General features: G+C 39.8%; 1 protein-coding gene across 1 annotated transcript in view; it reads left to right on the plus strand.

Moving 5' to 3' along the window:
* The window catches only part of RALYL (RALY RNA binding protein like), a 471140-nt gene that overhangs the window by 416723 nt on the left and 27858 nt on the right, over nucleotides 1-26559 (plus strand). Inside the window, exons 6-8 of the mRNA XM_068396465.1 lie at nucleotides 18410-18457; nucleotides 22217-22380; nucleotides 23035-23115. Coding sequence (XP_068252566.1) covers nucleotides 18410-18457; nucleotides 22217-22380; nucleotides 23035-23115 — 293 coding nt within the window. The remainder of the gene's footprint in view (nucleotides 1-18409; nucleotides 18458-22216; nucleotides 22381-23034; nucleotides 23116-26559) is intronic.

Raw genomic sequence — 26559 nt, forward strand, 5'->3', positions numbered from 1 at the left:
AGCAGGAAAACAGACGGAGTCCTCCCTGGACACCGGCCATAGCAGAAAGAGAGCGAGACCCTCGTGATCCCCCCACTTTATACCGAGAATGACGTGTATGGGATGGAATACCCTCGTTGGTCAATTTTGGGTCACCTGCCCTGTCTGCTTCCCACTGCAGCTGCGACCCCCCTTCGGCTCTTCACTCGTAAGCAATGAGGAATTCAGCAGTGACCTTGGTTTCTCTCAAGAATAAGTACAGCAAGAGCCTTTCTGCACAACATCCCTACCGGTGCCTCAGTGATAACTACAAACTTCGAGCGTTATCAGTCCTGGAAGCAGACACTGTCTGCAAAAACATGCAGTTAGTTAGAGGAGACTTAGCTGAAAGTAAAAATCACTGAAAGGAAAATCGGCCTGGTTTAGGCCAAACCAGGACATTCCACCCCTTATTCCATACCATTCACGTCATACTCAGATCACCACTAACTTTTCATTTTAAAATATATACAGATAACATTAGTTTATGATTCATCTCTATACAAAAAAAAAGTTCATCAAGTTCATTTAGTTCAGGATTGTGGGTTTCCATCTGGCTAGGAGTCTCCCAGGGTAGGAGAGATGATATGAGCTTTGTCACAGTTCGTGCCCACGGGTTGCAGGTTAAAGATGTCAGTCTCGAGGAGGTTACTGGACTCCACTTGCAGCTAGCTCCGGTCTCATCACCACTGCTTCAACCTGAAAGACACTTATGAACACTGTTAGTATTATGCAGCAATTAACATCATGCAGTTCAGAATTAAGTATTCTCACCCAAGATCAGATCACCTTCAGGGACACATCGGACTCCACCATCCTGCAGCATCACCCACCAAGTACATCCAGGTCCTTGAGCAAAAGCAATCCCATGAATGGGTTTACCTTTGCCCGTAGCAGGAAGAACCCAGACAGTTTTTCCCAACAGATTCCTTTCATGCACCACAGGGACTTTATCCCCTTCTATTGTATGTAAAAGGTCTGACTGAGCAGGGCCAGCTCGGTTGATAGATCCTCTGGTGTTAACTAGCCAGGTAGCTTGTGCCAAATGCTTATCCCAGTTTTTAAAGGTTCCACCCCCCATTGCTTTTAGGGTAGTTTTTAACAGCCCATTATACCGTTCAACTTTCCCAGAGGCTGGTGCATGATAGGGGATGTGATATACCCATTCGATGCCATGCTCTTTGGCCCAGTTATCTATGAGACTGTTTTTGAAATGAGTACCGTTATCCGACTCAATTCTCTCTGGTGTGCCGTGTCGCCACAAGATTTGCTTTTCGAGGCCCAGGATAGTGTTCCGGGCAGTGGCATGGGGCACAGAGTATGTTTCCAACCATCCGGTGGTCGCCTCCACCATGGTAAGTACATAACGTTTACCCTGGCGGGTCTGAGGGAGTGTGATGTAGTCAATTTGCCAGGCCTCCCCATATTTATATTTCAACCACCGCCCCCCATACCACAAAGGTTTTAACCGTTTGGCTTGCTTAATTGCGGCGCATGTTTCACAATCATGGATAACCTGTGCAATAGAGTCCATAGTTAAGTCCACCCCTCGGTCACGAGCCCATCTGTATGTTGCATCTCTCCCTTGATGACCTGAAGTGTCATGAGCCCACCGAGCTAAAAATAGTTCACCTTTATGTTCCCAGTCCAAATCTATTTGGAACACTTTAGCAGCCTGATCTGCTTGTTGGTTGTTTCGATGTTCCTCAGTTGCCCGACTTTTAGGTACGTGAGCATCTACATGACGTACCTTCACGACTAGTTTCTCTAGCCGAGCAGCAATATCTTGCCACAGTTCAACAGCCCAAATAGGTTTACCTTTACGCTGCCAGTTGCTTCGCTTCCACTGCTTTAACCACCCCCACAAGGCATTTGCCACCATCCATGAGTCAGTATAAAGATACAGCCTTGGCCACTTTTCTCGTTCAGCAATGTCTAAAGCCAGCTGGATGGCTTTTACCTCTGCAAATTGACTTGATTCACCTTGTCCTTCTGTGGCTTCTGTGACTCGTCGTATGGGACTCCATACAGCAGCTTTCCACTTCCGATGCTTTCCTACAAGACGGCAGGATCCATCGGTGAACAGGGCATACTGCTTCTCATCCTCTGGTAGTTCATTATATGGTGGGGCTTCTTCAGCACGTGTCACCTCCTTTTCTGGTGGCATTCCGAAGTCTTTGCCTTCTGGCCAGTCCATGATCACTTCTAAGATTCCTGGGCGATTAGGGTTTCCTATTCGAGCCCTCTGTGTAATTAATGCAATCCATTTACTCCATGTAGCATCAGTTGCATGATGAGTAGTAGGAACCTTACCCTTGAACATCCAGCCTAGTACTGGTAATCGGGGTGCCAGGAGAAGCTGTGCTTCAGTACCGATTACCTCTGAGGCAGCTCTAACTCCTTCATATGCTGCCAGTATCTCTTTTTCAGTTGGGGTGTAATTGGCCTCAGAGCCCTTGTATCCTCGACTCCAAAATCCTAGGGGTCGACCTCGAGTCTCCCCTGGCACTTTCTGCCAGAGGCTCCAGGTAGGACCATTGTCCCCAGCTGAGGTGTAGAGCACATTTTTAACATCTTGTCCCATACGGACTGGTCCAAGGGCTACTGCATGCACAATTTCTTGTCTAATCTGTTCAAAAGCCTGTTGTTGTTCAGGGCCCCACTGAAAATCATTTTTCTTTCTGGTCACCTGATAAAGAGGGCGTACAATCTGGCTGTAATCTGGAATATGCATTCTCCAGAAACCCACAACGCCTAAGAAGGCTTGTGTTTCCTTTTTGTTAGTTGGTGGGGACATGGCTGTTATTTTGTTGATCACCTCTATCGGGATCTGGCGACGCCCATCTTGCCATTTAATCCCTAAAAACTGGATCTCCCGGGCAGGCCCCTTGACCTTGCCTCTTTTTATGGCAAAACCAGCTTGCAGAAGAATTTGAATTATTTTCTCCCCTTTGTCAAAAACTTCTGCTGCTGTATCACCCCATACAATGATGTCATCAATATATTGCAAATGTTCTGGAGCTCCACCCTCTTCTAGTGCAGTCTGGATCAGTCCGTGGCAAATAGTAGGACTGTGTTTCCACCCCTGGGGCAGTCGATTCCAGGTGTACTGGATACCTCTCCAGGTAAAAGCAAACTGTGGCCTGCACTTTGGTGCCAAGGGAATAGAGAAAAATGCATTAGCAATGTCTATAGTGGCGTACCACTTGGCTGCCTTTGACTCCAGTTCGTATTGAAGTTCTAGCATGTCTGGCACAGCAGCACTCAGAGGTGGTGTAACTTCATTTAGGCCACGATAGTCCACAGTTAATCTCCATTCTCCATTAGACTTTTGCACTGGCCATATAGGACTATTAAAGGGTGAGCGAGTCTTGCTAATCACTCCTTGATTTTCTAATTGTCTAATCAGTTTATGAATGGGGATCAGGGAGTCTCGATTGGTGCGATATTGTCGTCGGTGCACCGTGGTAGTAGCAATTGGCACCTGTTGTTCTTCAACTTTCAGCAACCCCACAACAGAAGGATCCTCTGAGAGGCCAGGCAAGGTAGACAGCTGTTTAATGTCCTCAGTCTCTACAGCTGCTACACCAAAGGCCCATCTATATCCTTTTGGGTCCTTAAAATACCCTTTCTTAAGGTAGTCTATGCCAAGGATGCACGGAGCATCTGGACCAGTCACAATGGGGTGCTTTTTCCATTCATTTTCAGTTAGGCTCACTTCGGCCTCCAATACAGATAACTCTTGAGATCCCCCTGTTATTCCCGAGATACTGACAGATTCTGTCCCTTTATGATTCGATGGCATGAGGGTGCACTGTGCACCAGTGTCTACCAGGGCTCGATACTTTTGTGGTTCTAATGTGCCAGGCCATCGAATCCACACAGTCCAATAAATCCGGTTATCCCTCTCCTCCTCCTGGCTAGAGGCAGGGCCCCTCTAATTAAAGATTGGATTCGTGCTGCTCACGGGGATTGGACCTTCATTTCCTCTATTCACTCTTGGAAAAAAAGGATTTGAGGCCCATCTACCCTGACTGGAGTCCTGCTCATTGGTAACTGGAGCAGCCATCCTCCTAGAAAAATTCTCTCTGGTATTTCTGTTAGCTTGCAACTCACGTACTCGTGCCTGTAGGGTACTGGTAGGTTGTCCATGCCATCTGTTCATGTCCTCCCCATAATCACGCAGGGTAAACCACAGGATACCTCGTGACGTGTTCCGTTTCCTTTGAGCCGGTCCAGTAGGAGGGCGTTGCCTCCTAAAGGCTGCAACGCGGGCCTGTGTAGGTAGAGAGTCAAGTTTATTCTCGATCCTGGACAGTTTGTCTGACAGTTGTTTCAATGTGTCTTTGTTTTCCTTAGTCAGTTTTTCCACAGCCGAGACACGGGCCTGCAGTGGGGAAGAAATACTATCTTCATACTGTCGCATATAGTTAGCCATTTCGCCCACACTAGGTCGTGCCATAGCATCTTCTCCCCAGACTAATATTGACAATGTATGGGCATGTGTTGGTGGAGCACTCTTCACAACCTTCCGGAACATGGATCGGTTGCATTCCACTTCATCAGGATTTACAGGATCTACAATGTCCTGAGGGTGTTTATAAATGATCTCTTGCACAGCTAGTTCTCTAAGGTAGTTAATACCTTTTTCTATAGTGGTCCATTTGCTTAGGTGGCTCATAACATCATCTTTATAGGGATACCTGCTCTTTACAGCTGACAAGAGTCGCCTCCAGAGACTGATACTGTTCGACCTTCTTGGAAGCATCTTATCAATACCACCATCTCTGGACAGGGATCCCAACTGTCTGGCTTCTCTGCCATCCAATTCTATGCTATCTGCCCCATTATCCCAGCATCGGAGCAACCAGGTAATTATTGGCTCACCGTCATAACGACTAAAATCTTTTCTTATATTTCGCAGTTCTTTCAGGGATAAGGAGTGGTAGGTTATCTCTACTTCCGAGTCCGAGTCCTCCTGTGATTGTTCTGCTTTAGAAGGACCTTTCTTGTCCTTCTTGTGTAATGGGCCTTCTTTAAAAAGACGATCAAGGAAACCCCCCTCTGTGTCAGGCCCTGACTCTGACTGAGAAGGGCCCTCACCTGGGTCCCGTGCTGGCTCTGCCTTAGAAGCCTCTGAATCATCATCCTTCACTTTACTAGTTGATTTCTTTCGGTGTTTTCTCCTGGTTACAGGGGCAGCATGATACCTCCCGCTGTTGCTGCACTGACATCTAATCACATAGCACACCAGTAATGCATTCAGGACACACGAAAATAACGACATGCCCTGTTCGAATTTTGCAGGAATCAGCTTGGCAAAAAAGGAGCAGATACTATCAAAATCAGTTAAAAGACGCCCGGTGTGCGCAGCTACGGATTCGCGATCAAAGCTGCCCATCATTGTATCATAGAGATAAGAGATCGGAATAATAACTGCCCGGTTTATCATGACATAAATCAGTATCAAAACCCATACCAAAAAGACACATTTCGACCAGCACGCCCTGTTAAACCACATGAAAGCACTAACACACAGCGCATACGGCAAGTAAGGTATCATTACACATAACTGTAAAACAAGCTTTATAAAGAAAAGAGGTAACACAAGGCTCACAAATAACATTATCATCTTAGCTATCTGTTTTAATTTCCAACCCCTCGTAAATCTCAAAGGAAGAAATCTGATACTCTCTTGGCTGAGCTCTCCGGGTCTCCTCCCACGGGAGCTGGGATTCGACTTATCAGAGCAACCTGTCGGAGCTTCTCTCGAGCCCCACGTTGGGCGCCAATAAATCTGTCACGGTTTAAAGCTGGGCTGGCGATTAAACCTGCGGCAGATGCCCTCTGTTATCCCCCCCCCCCCTCCCCCCAGAGGGAAAGGAAAAGGGAAAAGGGAGAGAGACTTCTGGGTTGGAAAATTAAAACAGTTTTAATAAACTATAATAATGAAAAAAAAAGAATAATAATAATAATAGAAATAATCAAATATATACAAATATATATACAAAACCAAGATTGAGCTCCCCTGAAGTCAGCCACGTCACCACCGGCACTGCAGGGCAGGCTCCGGGAAGGCCCAGCCTGGGCCTAGCGACGGTCGAGAGCTGGATTCAGGAACGCACGGATCGGGATCGGGGGCAGCAGGAAAACAGACGGAGTCCTCCCTGGACACCGGCCATAGCAGAAAGAGAGCGAGACCCTCGTGATCCCCCCACTTTATACCGAGAATGACGTGTATGGGATGGAATACCCTCGTTGGTCAATTTTGGGTCACCTGCCCTGTCTGCTTCCCACTGCAGCTGCGACCCCCCTTCGGCTCTTCACTCGTAAGCAATGAGGAATTCAGCAGTGACCTTGGTTTCTCTCAAGAATAAGTACAGCAAGAGCCTTTCTGCACAACATCCCTACCGGTGCCTCAGTGATAACTACAAACTTCGAGCGTTATCAGTCCTGGAAGCAGACACTGTCTGCAAAAACATGCAGTTAGTTAGAGGAGACTTAGCTGAAAGTAAAAATCACTGAAAGGAAAATCGGCCTGGTTTAGGCCAAACCAGGACAGAGACATTGTCTTTAGCATTGCTCTGTCGATAGCCTTGTGTGTGATATTAGAGAACAACTCACATCTTGCCTTATTGGATTGTTCAGCTGTGCATTAACATGCTGTAGTACACCCCTCCTTTGAAATAAAACAAAATTAGGATATGTCCTCACACCAGGCAAGTTTTCAACTAGTAAAAAGAATCCTATCACAGGTAATTTTCTACAAATTTAGCTTAATCTGAGATCTGACCTCATTTACAGACCATTTTTCAAGTACATTAGTATAATGCATTTACACACCTTAATTTGAAAAGAAGCAGGACTGTGTTTAGGGCAGTTAGAGCCATATTCAATAGCCTCTGCTTGGCCCAAACTGCTGTTAATTTCAAGGAGTGTCTTGATTTTGGTCGTTTTGGTTTTGGTTTGGTTTAAGGTTTTTTGCCTTAGTTCCAATTATGAACTGCAGTTCAAAAGCAATTTGCAGTTATCCATTGAGTTTGGGGATTTTTTTTATCTCAGGGTCAGGCTGGGTTCTTATAATTCTTATCATTCCGCAGGTCAAAGTGCAGCTTTGTCAACATCAGCCATACACACTCCTGTGGGGGTGTATGCACAGGTGTAACAGATTGTAACAATTTTGCTGATGTTGTACACAAAAACAAATAAGAATTAGGTAACATTCTGTCTTGCCACTAGTATGCTAAGAGTTTTATTGCTAACGGTTTAATTACTGTGCTTCAACTACTTTTATTTGTAAAGTCTTCAGCTTTGGTTCGGAATGCGTGTAAGGGTCAAATTTGTTCAATAAAAAGAATTCCTTCACAACTACATATTAGAGTAGAATTAAAAGTTGGAGGATGTGCCTTAAATGTGAAGTAGAAATATTAGAGTGGATTTGTTATGCATGACCAGCAACTGACAGTTTATATTGCTATGGTAGTGACTCTATAACTAATGCTAAAGCATTTGTTTGATTTAAAAAGTATAAACCCATTTCCAACAAATACAGAGTTACTGATTTTTTTTTTCAGTTGTCGCTAATGCTTTATATAAAAACAACCTTTCTGAACCCTCTCATGCTTGGGTCCTGTAGCCCTTACTCTAAGGGGTAAGGATGGGAGGCTGAATCGGCTATCATCCCATAGATACTTCTGTCAAACATTTTCATAACCACCTAGATAGCCACCAGAATGTACTTCTAAGTCTCAGCAAATTAGGAATTTTATCAAAAGCAATTATTTGCCGAAAAGTGCCTAATAGGTACGGCCTTGTTTATTCTTTTGCCATCTAAATCAAGGGACAGAAACTACAGGTAGGTTTCAAGGCACACTATGAACAACAAATAGTCAAAATGAAAAAATACCAACTTTCAGACTACATTTTTCCTGTGGACTACTTTTCGACTACCTGAAAATAGCGAGCACCTTCACAGAAATTAGGATCAATACATAAAGGAGGAAAACTGAAGCATTTCTCAAGTAATGTAATTCATCCTGCAGATCTATCCTTTTTTTTTTCGTGTACAAGAGGATACAGGATAGAAATGAAAGCCACATCTTCTGAGACAGTGAAGTCAGTGAAGCAAAACTGGAGGTCATTAATGTGGCTTATATAGCAGCATTACGCCAAAGTGTTCACATTTCTTTAGCAGAGATGGAGGAACCTGAGAGGTATCAAATAAGGGTTTGTTTCCTTGCAAACTAATCTTTTTATTCACATACACACATACTAATCATGATTACACTTTAAATCTGGAATCAAATATGATTTGGTTTCAAGCAGACCTCTTATATGTGTCAGTAGTTAGGTGTATTTCATGTTCTGGATGATACAGTATAGGCTATAAAGCTGTCTTGCTGTGTAGAGCGTTCATAGAAAAATAACATTCCAATCATGTAAGTCGTATAAGGGTGAGTAATGGTGATGTGGTTTTGCTGGGAGAAGGGAAAAATCATGTGAGAGGAGTTCAGCAAGAAGGTAAGGGAGGGGAAAGAAGGAGAGAGACAGACACCTTAACAGCTTTAATTCCTTCAGCGAGTCTCGTGGTTTCAGAAGAGATGCTGCAGGTAATTCTCAGCACTAAATTCTTACGGTAGCTTAATTCAATAGACTATATAAAAACAAATTTAGTCTAAGATGTGTCTGTATTGTTAACTTCTAATGTGCATTTCCCACAGTGATAAAATACTTGAAATGAAACTTTCTATAAATATTTACTAGCCCTGATGTATACTGGTTCGACTGAAGCCCTAATCTGACAGGGACTGTGACCACATGATATAGGGACACACACTACAGAAAATGGCAATAATGGAAGCATAAAGCTCCCCGAACCCTCTTTTGTGCAGTCATTTTCTTAATATCTAAAATGTTATTAAATTAATCTGTATGGAAGAGAAAAGATGGATATACAGATCATCTAAGAACCGTGATGGTTACTGTATCTTAGTTAAGAGTGATGAATATCTTTCTAAATGAGAGTCTGAATGCATTAATATTTAATTTTTATATACACAGAATCATTTTTGCCAGGGTTGATAGGACTAAAGAAACATTTGCAAATGTTCTCCCCAAGCAGGATAAAAAATATTCTCAATTCTAGTGTTATAGCCATTGAATGTGGTATCTTATGCACAAATATTAGTACTATGTTCTTAACAGACGATAACAACAAGCTAATGAAACTTGCCCATCTGCTGCAAGCAAGTTGTCAAAATGTGAATCTGCACAACTGTTTCCCTGGAGCTTAATACAGTGATATGAAGGAGTGTCCAGAAGAGGTCCTGTAACATCCAGGGAGTGCAAGGGAGAAGATGAGGAGAAGATCACATAAAATACCGAATTCCCCAAATGTATTGTGTTTGGTTTTTTTTAAATATAACAGTCAGACTGTTGACTATTAAGTTAACATCAGTTATGCTGCCAAAATGTTTGACAGAGGTTGCAACATGTGATTTACAAAATGTGACTACTATATTTTGAGGAGCTTAGATTTGGGAAAAACAGTTTAAACATGAAGCCAAAAATGTAACCTGATCAAACTCTATATCGGATATGCTCATCAAAAAATCTTGAATGAGGAAGAGAGGAAATTATTAATACCCCATATTACTGGGTGCCCTGACAGTGAACCAGAAAGTGGAGTAAGCCCTTACAGTGTGGAGGTAACCAGAAAGAAATGTACCAGGCAGAGTAAAGCAGGAGAGTACCCAGACAGCACTGTCTTCCCTGCATGCCCAAGATGGCAGGATCACAACCGTATGAGGAAACCTGAGAGAGATGCCTCCCTAAGCAAAAAAGACCTTCCTCAAAAAGGCACAGAACCTCAGTTCTTGCCCCTTGCAGATAGGAAAATGTGTCTAAGTGCGCTCCAAGGCATGCCATGCCTAAGGCAAGTTGCAGAGGCCAACGGGCCAGCCTTGCTAGTTGGCTGAGACACTAGAGCAGGCAAAAGAAACCTATATGGGTGTTCCCTAAGGGCAACAAGGTCTTTTGGTAAGTGTCAAACAATACTTCTTCACAAATTAGAAAAGATACGCAGAAAGTCTTCGGCTAGATGATTCATACTCATGCCATATCTGTGTGACAACAAATCAGTAGCTTTCCCATATGTCCAAAACTGCATAGGGAAACTGCAATACCAATACCATGGCAAGCCACCAGGCTGTTTTGCCACATACTACACTCAGGTGAGTCATCTGGGACAAAAATAATCTTTCCCTTATGAGCATGAATCTCATGGAAAAATCCAGACATACGTTTAAGATAAATAATTCCTTGATTTCAACAGCTTTGTTCTGGATTTACTGTGAGGTAGTTCAGAGTGGTGACACTTGAATACCCTTCTGTAAATCAAAAGGTCTTTCCACTGATATTTTAGGAATTCCTTTGTTTTGTGACTTTTTATTCCCTTACAGAAAAGAAACCTTGTTTTCTTCACTGTGTATACAGAAAGTGAACGGACACAGGCCTTTCCAGAGCACTGAAGTATTGACACAGTTTGTCAGAAACCAAGGAAAGTGTAGTCAGCATAGTTAGCACTAGTCTAGAGGATACACTACTGGTTGTGTGATGCACAACTGCCCTTTGCACTCATCTCTGACGAGACTGGAATTGAATCTAGTCCTGTGCTCAGCTATAGATGAATCTCCTTTGTATCAGATGCACTTTACATATCCATTTACCATCGAAATTATTGCACAATGGGTCAGGAATACAGGAAAGCTTTCTTAGATTCACAGTATCTGGTATTGCCATTTATATTGTTACTTCACTTGCAAACCGCACTCTTGGAAAAACAAGCAGTATGTCTTGTCTTCACAAGCCATACTCGGGACACTGACAGTTACGGTCTCTTTCATGTCTCTGTTTTGCTGGTTTAAACCTTGATTTGCTCAATCAAAAATAATTAAATTACATCAGTAAACTTAGTGTAAATGAGAACTGAATTAAATTTAATTTAAGCATTCTGACAGTTTGAAAAGGGGAGAGGAATGCATGTGTTGCAATTTTCTAGAAATATTTTTTTCTTTACATAAACTCAGAAATTGTCACATCGTAATTGATCTTTTGTGAACTGTGCTTTTCTGTTTCTTTCAGTGCTTCTAAGACTGCTTCTCTGAAGAGTACATAAAGTTTTCAGAGATTTGTTTTTGTAATCTTAAGTGGTCAGTCTTTCAGCCTCAGTGCTACCACTGTGATTTTAATTTATCAATCTGCTGTTCAGTGAAATGTTGTAGAAACACTTTAAAGCCTAAACCCATCACTTATTCCTACACCTGTCAATGACAGTCTTCTGTACTTGTCAAACCCAGTTAAACTACACTCCTGCAATGTATACAATATTACTAATAAATTAGATAATCAATCACATGTATGGTTTGACAGTAGTATCTTGAATACACTGTATTTAAACCACATTTTTAAGAGGCAGGACTCATTACTCTTATACTAAGAAAAAAATGTCATATGGACATCAAGAATTTTCCAGTCACTCTACACAATTAAAGGACACCTTGGGAAATGGTTAGGTCACTGGTTAAGACACTGGAAAGCTTTTTCATTACCTTAGTATAATATGTTCCCATGGGAAACATAAGTAATTGGAGATTACTTTAGATGACAGAAAAATAATTTAACAGCAGGAGGAGAAGGATCAGGGAAACGTTAAGTGGATTTACTCAGGTTTCTTTACATACAAAGACTATTTCGTTTCTAAAAAGCATCAGGCTAACAGTGTTAAGAATAGACTGTCCCTGCAGCCACAGTAAGTAGTTTTTATTAGGAGTAATTCTAATACTTAGCACTTAGCTGTACTGAAAATTGTTTGGGCTAAATTTTGCCTTGAAATTCCTGCATCATTTGTGCCCGTCTGGCTGCCATAAACAGCTACCAGATGAGCTGATCCCCAGAGTCTCAATATTAATCTTGATGTCTTTGCTATCCTGTTCTTCACAAGTTTTGCCTAATCCTCTACAGGAAAGTGTCTAAGTGACTTAATTACATGATAATGTATATGAAACTTTGAATATTTGCCCAAGTTTTGCCTAAAATTCAGGTTGGAGAGTAAGTTCAACAGTTTTCCCAAAATGTATTTCATTGGCAAAATAGTTTTCAGGAGAGAGAATGAGGGTAAAGAAGGGATGTATCTTAAGATAGAAAAAAATACAGCCTAATCATATTGCAAATGAATTCTGCCTAGTGCCTGCAGAAAGATACGTTAATGGAAAATGGAGTACTGAATGTCAGCTATTTTATGCATACATGTATTGCTTGGACAAAATGTACCTCTTCAAATTAGATTTGCTAAAAACTTTGCAGTTTTGCAGAAAAAAAATTCCATTTACTGTACTACATTCCTTGCTGTACTTTTTAAAATTTGACTCCATAGTTCTCCCCCACCTCAGGATAAAAAAAAAAATCTATCTTGCACTTATTAATTGAATGAACATGTAGAATTCGAATAAAACTTTTATTGACTTATGGTCACAAAACTACTAAGAAAATTAATCAGTAATTGAAATAGACAAATAGGAGATTATGTTCAATCATTTGGCATTTTGGGACAAGTGGTTGGGGATTTTGGTGGTTATTTTTTGGTTTTAACTATACCTATTTGCCCTCATAACTGCATTATGGAAATGAATGTAAAATACTTTTCTGCAATTACTTTTCTGGCTCCCTCTTTTTTGCTGTAAACCTCCAAGAATATATTAGTTGAAGGAATCACTTACAAAATTTGTCTTTTGACAGTAAGTGTGTCAGCAAAAAGCAGGCTCCGGAGAGTATTCTCTTTCTTTGCAGAAATACAGCCTGAACTGCAAAACAGAAGTGTTCTTCCACTTCTCTCAGCATCCTCAGCCTTAACTAAGATAGAAGAATTTCTAAAGTAAAGGTGGGATTCAGCCCACCAATTTAGTTCATGTCTTTGGGGAATGTAGGTAAACATCCACTGAAAAGTGGCCTGAAATCTCCACCTCATGAAAATCATTGCCATTTGATTTATTTTCTGACAGGGGAAGTTTCCATCTCCTGATGCTTATTCTCTAAATCATCTAGTTACCCTCACCCACTCCCTTCTTTTAACATCACGTCAGTTTAGACTGATTCTCTTTTGCACTCAACGGGAACAATTTCTAGCACTCTTTTTACATGACAAGAGAAATTATTTTACAAGTGACTGGAATACTAGTTTCAACCATTAGGTTGATATGTGCCTCCTAAAAAGAGTTTGATTGAAGGAATATTGCTTTTGTATTTAATATTTTTATTCAACCCTGAGAACAGAGAAGCAATTGGCAGTAGAAATGGTGATAGCACTGTCAATTGAATTAAGATACATTGTGTCTCGTTTGTCAATATTTAAGATTTGCAAACATATTTGCACCTCTGGAAAGAAAAAGATATATCAGCTAAGGGTGACTCACATGCAAGACAGAAATTCTTGTTGCCATGAAAATAACAAAAGCTATTTCTGCTCTGCTCTGCATTAACTATTCTAAAGTCAGAATAACTCACTAGTGTTTGGAGCTAAGTAAATAACAACAGGATGTGATCACTAGTTTATAAAAATCTTTTTTGGCATAGAACACAGAATGCAAGAAAGATTACACCTTAATAATATATTTTCAATATACAATATTATCAGATAAAGACATAATAGTATCCAAAAGTTTATCTCAAAGATGCAGAAGCATAATTTTGCATTTGCCTGATTGACACAAGTGCAACTGTTGATGTACATAGGAAATTCGAATATATAACTCTGAAAATACGGTCTCTGGGGAATCCTTTCTTCTTCAGGCACACACAATTTAAAGCAGGCTTAGTGTTAAGTGAAGTGAAGCTAAAAGAGACAGCTCATGCAAGATTGTCTTGGTGATACTAGGTCAGATAAAAGAATCATGACTTTTGCTTAACAGAAACTCTTTATTGATGAGTTTTCTTTGCCTCAGTGTGAGCATTACAGTGTCTTTTACTGTCTTCCATTTTAATAGCAACATCACGCACACAATTCTGTTGTTAATATTGCAGAGATGGCATATGTTTGTGGGTAAGTAATCTGCCCGTTTACAATGCCATTAGGAAACCGCTGACTACACCAGTTCACAGGCTCGTTTAAACCTTTCTCTGCTTTCGACTTGCTGAGTATTTGGTATTCAACACCGTGCAAGTGATTTCCTGCAGCCCCCGTAACACAGGTTGGTCGGTTGCTAAGGAATAACTCTCAAGAGGTTAAGAGCCTTGCAGTCACCTTCATCTCAGTGCCAGTGATTACCTGTGCTAATTTTCTGCTTCGTGTTTTATACCATAGCACTGACCAAAGCTTATGTCTGTACCTTGGCATGCATAAGTGTGAACAATTATGGCTGTAGGTGGAGAGATGTACTGTTCGCTTTCACGGTATAATCTCTTTAACTTATTATTACAAATGAAACCTCAACATTCAACTTTAAAAAAAAAAAAAAGGAATTAAAAAGAAAAAAGCCAAGTGAGATCAGTTGGAGAAATAAAGCACATTTTTTCTCCTAGGTCAATCATTTTGCGTTCTTTTTGTTGTCATCCGTTCATAGCCTTTTCAGTACACATGCAGGACAACTGCTTCACAGCCAAGAGGACTAGGAACTGCCTTTATAAAACCACAGACGCCTAAGGGTCTCACATGATGTCTTGCATCTGTGGGCTGTTAATTTAGTGAAGGACACAACCCCAGGAGCTACAGCATGTTGCCTCTGTGTTGCCTGTGCTGCCACAGCTGCAAGTAGAATTTCACAGAGGGAAAAAGAGACCCAGATCATGGACATAAAGAAGGATCCACATCAAAATTTCCCAGAGCTTTAAACCTACCATCCTTTACCTGTTTTACTCCATAAGGGTCAACGCCTAAAGATAAGGTCCTACAGTGCTATTGCCCTTCTGTTATTTTAATAGATAGTATAGAAGGAAAACTTTCTTTCCTCCATGACCAACACCTGAATTCAGTCAGCTTTCTTCAAGGAGGCTAAGAAATGGGAAAAAGAATTGAGCCCCTTGCTCTGTTGGAGCTCATAATAGCCCTTCCACCTCTAGCACCTCTGAGTGCTATTCCCACCTTGAGGGTGAAGTAGCTGGTGCCACACCTTTGCCAGTGGTCTCAGGCAAGGAGCTCCTTTATGTGTAGAACTGGCTCTTTTGCCAGTGCAGAGAGATCCCAAATGGTCTCCGGGGAAAGCAAAGATTCCCTCCCCACCTCCTTCTGGATTCCCCAGTGCCCATACCATAGGACACGGCACTTAATTAGCAGGGATGACCTTGAATCGTGAAGATTTCATTTAAAATAACCTCAGACTAGAAGTGTAGAGCAAATTTTCTCTGGGTGAAAATTAAAGATGTGATAACAGTATCAGATGCTTCTGAAGAAATGAAGTATTTTTAAAAGGTAATATAAGCAACCCATAAGAATTTACAAGAATTCATAGATTACACTGCCATGTGATAAGAAGACTCCAAAATGTGCTTCTACCTTTTCCTGCTCTGATCCCACAGACAAGATTTAGACCATGTAGATTGAAACTGTCATTCAAAAAGCTGAAGGAACATAAAGAACTGAGTTCAGTTTCAAGATAGAAGTTGCCTGAATGGGAACAGAGCAAAAGAATAAAATTCTTACTGGCTGACTGATGTGCAAAATTGCTCCTCTCAAAAGAGAAGTATTATCTCAGGTGTTACACTAAATTAAAAAATAAAAAAAAATTATGTGTCATATTTTTCAACAATATAAAAATATTCTGTGTGCCGAATGCTGTGTGACAGGATCTCCTCAGTGGTACAGTGACAGAGTGAGAGCAGAAGGTAGGGAAGGAGAGAAACAATCAGTTGCCACATCAGAAACCCTTTCCTGCACTTTCCCTACCCAAAACCTCCACCGCCTGCAACTACCCTAATCTGAGGAACCTGTGAGCCTTTCCTGATCACTCAACCCTCTCTCAAGCCTACTGATGGTTTTCGCTGGCACACTCAGATGTTTACTTGAGACATTTCTCCCTCCTGTGCGCCATCAGTGCCACCATTCCTAGGGATGGCTTTAGGCCATCTCTGTCATGGCATTTGTATATAAAAAGTAAGTTCCACACTCTGAAAGCCCAGCGAAGGGCCAGCAGTCCTTATTGCATCCTATGGACCAGAGCTGAATTGCCACAGAAAGATACAGCTGCCCTTCAGCCTTACTCTAGCTGGTGCACAGTGAATTATTCTTCATCAACTTCATGGTCTTCAACCTTGAAAAACTGAATTTATCTGGTCTTTATGCAAATTAAATTAATGTCACTCCAGGTGAAATTTTTCATGTGACAGGCCTTTTAAATTTAATCTTTTTTCTTCAAATTGTCTGTCATCTTCTACTTAAAAACACAAATTGAATATTAAGTATGGGCTTACTGCAGCTATTAATCATTCAGCTAAAAAAAGCCACTAGCAAACTGTGAACAGATGTAAATCAAATAATAGATTTGCTACCTGCTACCTCTTAGTTCCATGTAGGCTGGCTACAGAGTGAAAGACAAAATAAGAGCTGTTGCATAGTTTATGAAAAATTTTGCTAGTTTTGTGTTAAGGTAAGATACAGAAACATGATCGCTATACAAGGTCTAACTACTATTACTTAATGTTATTTTGCCTCCTCTGCCACACACAGCTACCTGCTGCTGGGTTCTAGTCTCTCAGGGCAGTTTTATTTAATAATTGTTTCACATAAAATGCATACAGGGCTTTCTTTTCTCAAATAAGTTACCAACAGGACTACAGTCAGCTTTCTCACCTCATGAGTCTCATGACCTTCACTGCTGGTCTAGTATTATATGGGTAGACAGCGCAACTTATCCTATCACTTGCACTTGGGCACTTGCATCATGGCAGAAGTGGCAGAGGTGGCAATTGTTCCCTGACCTCCTGCTCCTTTGATGGGTGTTTTTGCCAGTTGCAGACAGGGGAAATTGCAAGGCTTCAAAATCAAAACACTGGGATGAAATTATTAGTGAAGTAATTTAAGCCTGCCAACTCTATTTTTTCCCACTTTTAAGTGGTCAGCCTCTGAAATAGCAAAAGGAAGAAAAGGGGAAAAAGGCATTATGCAATGAGGAAAAAAACCCCAAGGAACCCCAGAATTCTTGACCTTTCCTTCAAATCATGCACTAAAAAAACTGAACACATATTGTTCAATGTTCAAGAGCAGAAATTGCTCACAAGTCCATTCCCTGTGCAGACAAACATCATTAATACGCAGCTACCATAATTCATCTCCCTTTATTTTCAGTGAATGTTTTCTTCTGTGCTTTGTCTTTTCTAACTCTCTGCTTTCTACCTTTCTGCTTTCTTATTTAAAGCTTCTCCTTTTTTTGTGATGCCTTCTTCATGTCTCTGATCCTTTACTATTCATAATTGTCCTACTCAGGCAAGTGAAAAGCTTAGAGTTTGTGTTACTAGACCTTCATCCGGCAGAGTACAAATCCCTTGTGACTTTTCCATGCAGACCATTTATTAGCTCTTTGGTGCTATTTTTTCTGTGAGACAGATAGACTTCATTGCTATTTCTTCACCGTAAAGGTAGAAAGTTGCTAGTGGAGTGCAAAACTAGGAAGATCAGTCTAGGATTGACTTTGCAAATGACAGCTCAAAACTAGTTTTCCCCTGGATTTTTGCAATTTCCTACCTATATTTGTTTCCATTGATGGTGCCTGTCTTTTCCCAGATTGGTATGTATATTCCCTTCTGAACCTGAAAGGAAAGGCATCTCTGTAACACTATTGCTTGCATTGTTCATTATCCTAACGTTTTTTCTTTTCTCTTTATGGTGAAAAAAGATTTGGCTAACTCAAGGACCAACAGTCCAACCTTTTTCATGTTTCTCATAAACCAAATTCATTGTCTTGTCTCTGCTCACCTACTCACTCTTTTACCAATCTTTCATGTATTTAACAGTCTTCCTAGTCCACTGATTAAGCTATGTTACGCCAGCAAAGAGGGCTTCAGTATTAGAGTGCTCACTTCATTTGATCACTCGGAGAATTACACTATAATGATGATATAATTATAGAGCTGTCGTGCAGTGTTAAATCCTTTCTGTATGTGCTGTCAACTGTTTACACTGTTCTGCATGTCCCAGACTTCACATTTCCAAATATATGACAGTGATAGCTGACAATGGCATTCACAAACACAATGTACAGTGAGTGTATGGTTGTGGAAAAGAAGTGGAAGGACTTTGAAGAAGCACTTGGAATGTGAGAGTAAGCCAATATTACCACAAAAGTTTTAATCAATGTGTATTTTTCTATAAACCAGTTCATTCTTGTTTTTCTCTGTTTTTCCACAGTGGTTATGTCTTTGATTATGATTACTACAGAGATGACTTCTACAATCGGTATGTGTGGTTATATTTTTGTACATCTTACACCATTTCTACTGTTTGTTTATAATGTAATCACATCATGTTGTTAGACAGGTCTGTTCTGATTTTACATATTATTCATTTCATTATTTCTATTGTGTATCAGAAGACGACTATTTGAATATATCACAAACAGAGAAGATTACCACTACCAAATGTATGCTCATTATGCAGCTCTTTTGGTCTTATCCTTCTCTAAGAGCTCTTAGGGCATTTTTTTTTGCTGAACAGTATAATGGTAGTTTAATTGCTCAGTGTTTCTTCCTATAGAGTTCTTCCAGGCTTACTTTCACTGGAACAGATAGCAGCTGTAAGATTCTTCAGTATGACACACATCTTTGTCTTTTCATCCACATGTATGAAAAGATACAGAATGTCTTCTGAAAAACTTGTCTTCCAAGAATGTTTAGAAGTCTAGAAGGACCTTGAGGGAAGCAAAACGACAAATTGAACAGCATGTGTATTTCTATAGGAGGAAAAGAAGTGTGGATACCTGGGCAACTGGAGACTTGTGCCTTGAGTACGTACGCGCGCACAACCTAGCTCAGCTCGGTGGGAATTAGTTCACTCAGATGTAGCAGAATCACGACAACACAGGGTTAGCATGGATGACCAACTCATGATCCAGCTGTGTTGTGTCTCTGGATTACAGCAGCCTGGTTTAGCATAGGCCAAGCGAGTCAGAGGGGAACAAAGCATTGTTCTACCAGTCTCTTCTAATCTAGGATTTCTTTTATGTAAAGCAATGGACAACAGCAGGGGAGTTGTTTACACCCTGAAGTTAAGTTATCATGTGCTATGTACCTTTCTGCTTAGGAACACTGTAGGAAAAATGTAGAAACAATGTTTCTTGGTTTTGTTTTTTTCTGTGGTTGATTCAATTTGAGCCACTAGTTTTGTTTTTGCATGCTCGCTTGGGACAGAGCTAAAAATAGTGAGCTATAAACATGGAGTAAAAGCGATCAATGCGGTTTAATCCTGCCCAGTCCAGCCTTGACAATAGGAGCAGCTCATGTCCTGTAAAAAGTTAACTTCCACATGCTTGTGTTTACTTTCTGCAAGGTTACTGCTCTGAATTTCATCAGTGGATTTGTATGTTTTTAAAGAGTACCGTTTCTGATCTATGCCAGCTGATTATTAAAGTTATGTGTCTTTAGTTTTTTCCCTAATTCTGTATATTATGGATAGCACAAATGAACTATAATGGTTACATTTCCATAACAAAAGAAATACTTCTGGGACATTAAAGGTTGTTTCTGTGGAACTTGGTGTCTATCTTGGTGATTGTCTTATTACGGAAAACCGCTGACAGTGAAATGTCTCCATAAATCTATTCAATAGTATAATTTTCTGCTTTAGAAATCTTTCAGGATTAAAACAGCAGAACTTTTACAGTAGAAAACCCAAATATGAGGTTGGCCTCACAAGGCTGGACATGCTGATCTGTTGACAATAAAAAATTTGGAGGTTAAGGGTCTCTGTTAGATCCAAGTTAATGGAAGTGGAAGATGAAAAGCGTGGTAGGCATGGAAAAGAAAATCCCATGGAGAGTTCGATGTACTATCAACATGCCTATAGGGAATAAAAAGAAATATTGTCATGATTCTTTGAATTTCTGAACTTTCTGAATTTCTGTTTTACCCCAAACCATAGGTCTTATTTTCTAATATTCTTTAATTTTCCAACCTCCCTGAAGGGAGAATATACCTATCTTATCTTGATTAAAGCGGTGGTGTGGTCAGAAAAGGGTGGCAAGAATGGTTAGTGCAGTAAAATAAAATCTGTATGAAGACAGATTGACAAGATCAGGACTGTACAATTTAGAAGGGTGGGTAAAAGAAAAGGCACTGTTATATGCACATTAGTGATTATTGGGACAAAGAATTGCTTTAGAACTGAGCATTTCTGTTTATCATTTCTCATATTAGAAACACAAGAAAAAGAGGTAGGGTACTTCACAACTGATAAAAGGAAGTATTTTTTTAAAGAAAGCATATAATTGAAATCTGTAGAACTTGGAGCAAGAAAATACCAAACCCAAAAGCTTTGCACAATTTCAAAAAAAAAGTAAGAATAGTAATATTAGATAACAGTCCTTTTATATATTTCAAAAAAGGAAGCATAGTTTTGCATTTCACTACATTATCTAAACATGAACTATCAGAAGCTAGGAAAAAATCACCTTTGGAGGAATAATTGCATAAAGATCTTTTGCATGATAGATTACAGCTCTTCTGAAAAAATTTTTCCGGTAATGGCAAACAGGAGATTGTGACCAACCTGCAAGAGCATCCAATATGATAAATGATGAGTGACAACAAACAATAATGTTTCTGTTAAAAGTTCTAAAAATGTTTTAGTGTTCATCTTCATACACAATTGTTTAGTTATGCTCACAATGGCTAGAAACTGCTTATTCAGTAAAAATATTCAAGGCCACAGAGTGCAAGTTCAGCGGGGGTGACAGGATCTCTGTGACACATTTTGTAGGCAGCTATCGAAAAGGAGGGAGCTGGTTATGTTGTCTGTGGGATTACAGTACGGACAACAGTAAGGATCCTGGAATTTAAGCATTAGGTGGTTACTTGACAGAAAACGTGTTAGAAGACTTAAGTTTGATTCTGCTTCCTCTTCAGCATGCTGTTAGACACTGTGGTGAGTGAATTACTGTTTCATGTGTGCCTGTTTTCAAATGTGTATCTATCTGTCCAGCTGGGTGACAGTAGTCAGAATTGTGAAAATTAAACATACAGTTACAAATTTCCATAATTACTAGTTGCAAGTATCATTTGAAAGAAACTTGAGAATATTTTGTGAGAATGTTGCTTGTCCCTCAGCTTCAGTCTCTGAACTGGAAATCTTACTTTTCTGAACTTACTTCTCCCGACCTGTTGTATTCAGAGCCCATAGCTTTTGTGTTCTAAATCTGGAGCTTTGATTACCTTTCCTACTGCCTTTATTTTCTGCTGCGCAGGTTAGTTAGCTGCTGTTGATAACTGTGATTTTAGGATTGGGGTATTCTGTTTGGGAACACTAGTTCATTTTGGTTGTAGAGTATCTTTTATTGACTATAGTGGTAATTCTCTACTTGCTACAGTGGTTTTGATTTGAACAAGACTTTTTTTATTAAGCATGCTTGGGTATTTTAGTGATTCTACATCAATTCATTCTTCAATAAAGAGAACATATGCTGTGACCTCTTTTCTATGCATTCAGAAGGACATACAGATCCCTCACTGTAATGATTTTTTTGCTGTTTTACAAACTTCAGGATACTACTTTATGGTGACAATTCACTTCAGAAAAGTTCATTTCTTTTTCTATCTTTAAGGACAGCAGATGATAGAAAACTAGAATTTAAGCCATGCATGTAATAAAGGAGCTGAAATGTCACCACAACAAAATGTACTGCTGTTAGTTGTGTGCAATAAAATGATGTGGATCTGTGGAAAGAGGGTTATGGATTTTCCATACTGCAAATAACAGAGTGCCACGACACATCCCTCATTTAAGTCACACAAAAAATCTGAGCTATGGACTGGTCTGTGACTGAAATATGAATATGACACTTAATGTGCATAGGTCCTTGAAATCTAATTTGACTGTGATATAGTGATTATGCTTCCAGAGGGTAATTTTCTCAAAGATAACATGAAAATTTAGTTGACAGGGCTTTCACGACATGAAATCACAGAAGGTTTTATGGAGTCCAGCTGACTTAATCTTTTCTAGGTTGTTTGATTACCACGGCCGTGTCCCTCCACCACCCCGTGCAGTGATTCCACTGAAGCGTCCTCGTGTGGCTGTGACAACAACTCGCAGAGGCAAAGGGGTTTTCTCCATGAAAGGAGCATCACGATCCAGCTCAAGTGGGGCTTCTTCCTCAGGATCCAAATGTGAGTTGTACATATCAGTTGGATATTATTGAAACAATGATCCTAGTAATTTCTGCAAGCAGAGAGCTTCCACTATATAGTGCTGTTGCAGTCATTTCCTACTCTCAACCTTTAGCTTGAAAAACTGGTTCAATTACCAAAGCTGCCATGCCTTTCCTGCAAGTCAAAGAGCACACTGATGTAACTTTTGAAGGAAATGCCTTCAATAACATTTGACCTACTCCCTTGGCCTCAGAAAAAGCCTGTTTAAAATCTCATATCATCCTCACTGCTTATGCACCATGAGGTCTTGTGAACAGCTGATAATAAAGCAAAGCTAATAATCTTGTTATAGACAGAGGCACACTGATTTCTGTTGAGAATTGAGGGTTGTATGTGAGCTAGTGGGGGGTGAGCTGGGGGGAGCGGGGGACATTGGGTTGTGTGTGCTTTTTTTGCCAGATTCCTTTGAGGGTAGAAAGAGGCAAAGTGTTTTTGCGTGTTCTAAAGGGAGTCCAAAACAGGATTGGCAACTTGGGGTCGTTCAACCCTTCTTCAGTGAGTTGTCCTTAGAAGATCTGATGAACAATAGGCATTCCCTCCTCCATGTTCACCAAGCTCCCCACCCCATATTATGTCCTGGGAACTTCAACTTCCTCTTCATGCATCTTTCAGCACCCACCTGTCTTCCCCTGCCCCTTATGTGGAGTGATACTGTCCTTGGAAGCATCACTGGAAGAGGAAGAGAAAGATCAGGTAGGGATCAGATATTAGAAAGAATGAAGGAACTTCAATAAGACACTTGCAATACCACACTGGCCAACAAAGCATCATGCTGTCTTACACACAACCATGAAATAAGTGAATCCACCAAGAGTACACCTTACTGCATCAACATGAGCCAAATGTATACTCTGCTTGAATAACAAAATCTCACACACTAGCATCTAACAAAGAAGATGGAGCTCTAGTGAGCCCACTAGGATCCATCTTGATCCTATTGTATGAACTGATGTTATCAGAGACCTTGAAAGAAAACATGCAATAAACACGCATGTGACTGAAAGAATGGAAATGTGGCAAACAGAGCTAAAGATAATGTTGTACACTGAGCAACAAGGAGCTCAAGCCATTTCTTGGAAACGATGATGTCCTGAGAATGAGAAGCTCTGTTGGCTGTACAGTTGAATCACATACAAGTCTCCAGTGAATGAATTGGCTAGTTGTCCATTACCAATAATGGGAGCTTTGATGATACACAGGAAGACATCTGAATTTAGGTGTCATATTATGGAAATCATTCGCACCCTCAGAGGATGTCTAGGAGTAGCAACACTTTCTCTGTTCTCTGGAGGATGAACATGAGTCTAGACATTTTCATACACATCTTGAACTAATCCACTTATCCATAGCTACTTTTTGTCTTTCCTCAATACTTTACATAATTAATTATGATTCCTTATATTAATTTAAAAGAAAACATACAGCTCAAGATCTTCACTTTAGTAGACTTAGAATTAAAATTATTTTCTTAGTCTTTTCAGCCTTTGAGTCTTTGGGTTTTCACACAGTGAATCAAAGCTTTAGTAAGTATATACACTTACAGATTCATTCATTAAATCTCCTTTTTTCATTCTTTACTGTTTTCTTATCCATATGAACAGTTAGTAGTATCACTACATTCAATTCACTAATTGTCCTAAAGCGTGGTCTGATAAGAACGGGCTTTTTGGACTCACTTTGCCTTAAGAAGATGAATTATTTTCAGATAAGTTTTATATATATATATATTTCTTGTTGTGTAGAACAAGAATAACTCCAAAATTCTTCTAGAGAGCTGAGGACCTTAGTATATCCCAATAGATGTCAAGGAAATCTCTCGCCCAGAAATCTGGATTTTCATTGTAGTAAAAGAGATAGAGCATATTACATTAACATATAGATATCTGTTCCTCAGAATAATTACTAAATTTTCTTTAGTATTTATTCTGCATTTCAGAAAATGTTTTGTAGTACCGTGTCAGCACTTAAGTAATGCATAACGTAGATTATAGGATTCAACCCTAGCCTGAGTACCCATAGCCACTTTCTATAAGACCTCCAAAACACTGTCTGCATAACATGGCAAGTGTTGCAGAACCTGCAAATTATTTAATGGAAGTGCAATGAGGAGCGCAGATATCCTAACAGACAGTGTTATGCCCCAGTGAAAGTATCCTTCAGTATATTCAGGTGTGTTGTGAATACTAAAAATGTCAGTCTTAGAGCTCCAGGTGACAAGATCATCTTTGGATCCATCTTTAACACTGAAGGGAGAGCTGCAAGATGTATCACTAAAAACGTGGGCTGACTTTTGACCCTTTTTGAGTTTCCACCCTCAGTTCTTTACGATGGCAATTGGAACAGAACTGCAGAGACCATTTATGATGCTAGAATAAATTGCAGAAAATATTCTTTCTGCCCGCAGCACACCTTTAAAAAGAGTCAGACACACAGCATACACACTTTCATGCTTGATTTCCCCACAAAATTACTTCCCTTTTTGTCAAGTCCAACCAACCAATCATACAGGTAGAAACATGATTTTGTTGACTTGGACAGGAATATAATCAGCTTATTGTAAGACGTTTATCAGAGAAATAACTGAGGCATTCCCTTAGGGGCTTCAAGTTGGAAAGTAGAGAATGTGTGTTTTGCGGCTTTTTTTGCCATTTTCTTGGAAAAGTTGGTTATATTGAATTGCAGGATAAAGCGATTTCATATTTTGTTGCCCCTTATTCTACACTGATAATCTGAACCTCTTGAACTAAGGCACTGATGAATTCTAATTGTAATTTGTTGCTAGTTAAATAAAGGATCTCTTCAATAAGGAGAAACATAGTTTGTGAGAAGGAAGCTATTTTGGGGTTTCATGCAATTCAAGACTGTAAAACAGCTTAATCACAGGTTCAGAATTAACTATGTCAAAATGATATTGCCTATGCTTGAAAGATTTCACCCTCAAATAGCAAAACTCTCATGAGATCATATCCCCTAACAGACTTTTCAGATTTAAGTAGAAATCTCATAGGCATGACTGTTCTCATAGCTGTTCCCCACACTCAGACTGGATCCAGAAAATGAACCCATACATGTAGTATTAAAGGTCAGAACACAGGGGACCCCTCAGTGAAATTACCAGGATTAGAGGGACTCACTTCTGCACACCAGCAATCCAAAGACAGAAGTTTGTTGTGGCAGACAGTAAAGATGTTATAAAAACATAATATAAAAAATGCCTTCCTCATTGATAAGTACATCTGCAAAAATAATGTCTGCCAGTGCAGTAAATTCTTGTTCTACTAAAAAGGGGCAATATGTGTCCTAAGTTTGCTTCCAAAACACAAAATAAATTAGGAGGATTTTATTTCTTTCCTGAATCTATCATTTTTCAAGGATCAGTTGGCAATATTTTGGGGTTTTTTTAACTCCAAAGACTAGAAAAAAAATAAATCAACCTTTCCACACTATCAGAAGTACCTCACAAAATGAAACATGTTGGTGTGGAAACTACACATAGTAGTTGCTCATGGTAATGGTATGAAGCAGCAGATGCAGATTGATATTTAGAACTGGGAAAACGTCATTTTCTGACAATATCAAAACTGAAGCTCTTGGAGTATGCACTTTCATTTTACTCATCTGAAAACAGGAGGAAAACACTAATCAGATTTTTTATACCCTGTGTGCTTGAGGTTAAGGAGTAGATACTTGAGATGTTACAATATGTACCAAATGATGTCTTTAAATTAATTCATTTTGACTCATATAGTTTATATTTACCTTCATCAGCTAACCCATTTTTCAGTGAAATCTAAAGTAATACAATATGATTAAATATTTTATATTAAGCATGAAGGGCTTAGATAAAAATACATGACATTTCTTTACAGAGAAATCTGAATCATGCTTTGTGGATGAATCAATCTGTAGTTATGGTGAAAAATGTTTCACAAATATAGCTGTAATTCAACAGTAGCACTTTCATTTCTAAAAATGTGATTGACCTCAATTTTAAATCTCTTGTTTTGAGCTGGATGCAGTTTGTCTCCTTTGGTGCTGGATGCTTTAATGAAAGATGCATTCTGGAAGGCCCTTGTGTTCCTGGCAGAGGGCTGGAAAACATCACTGAATCTAATTCATTACTGTTGCAAGTAGCTG

Source organism: Nyctibius grandis, chromosome 3 (assembly GCF_013368605.1).
Source record: "Nyctibius grandis isolate bNycGra1 chromosome 3, bNycGra1.pri, whole genome shotgun sequence".
In the NCBI taxonomy this organism is placed as follows: Eukaryota; Metazoa; Chordata; class Aves; order Nyctibiiformes; family Nyctibiidae; genus Nyctibius; species Nyctibius grandis.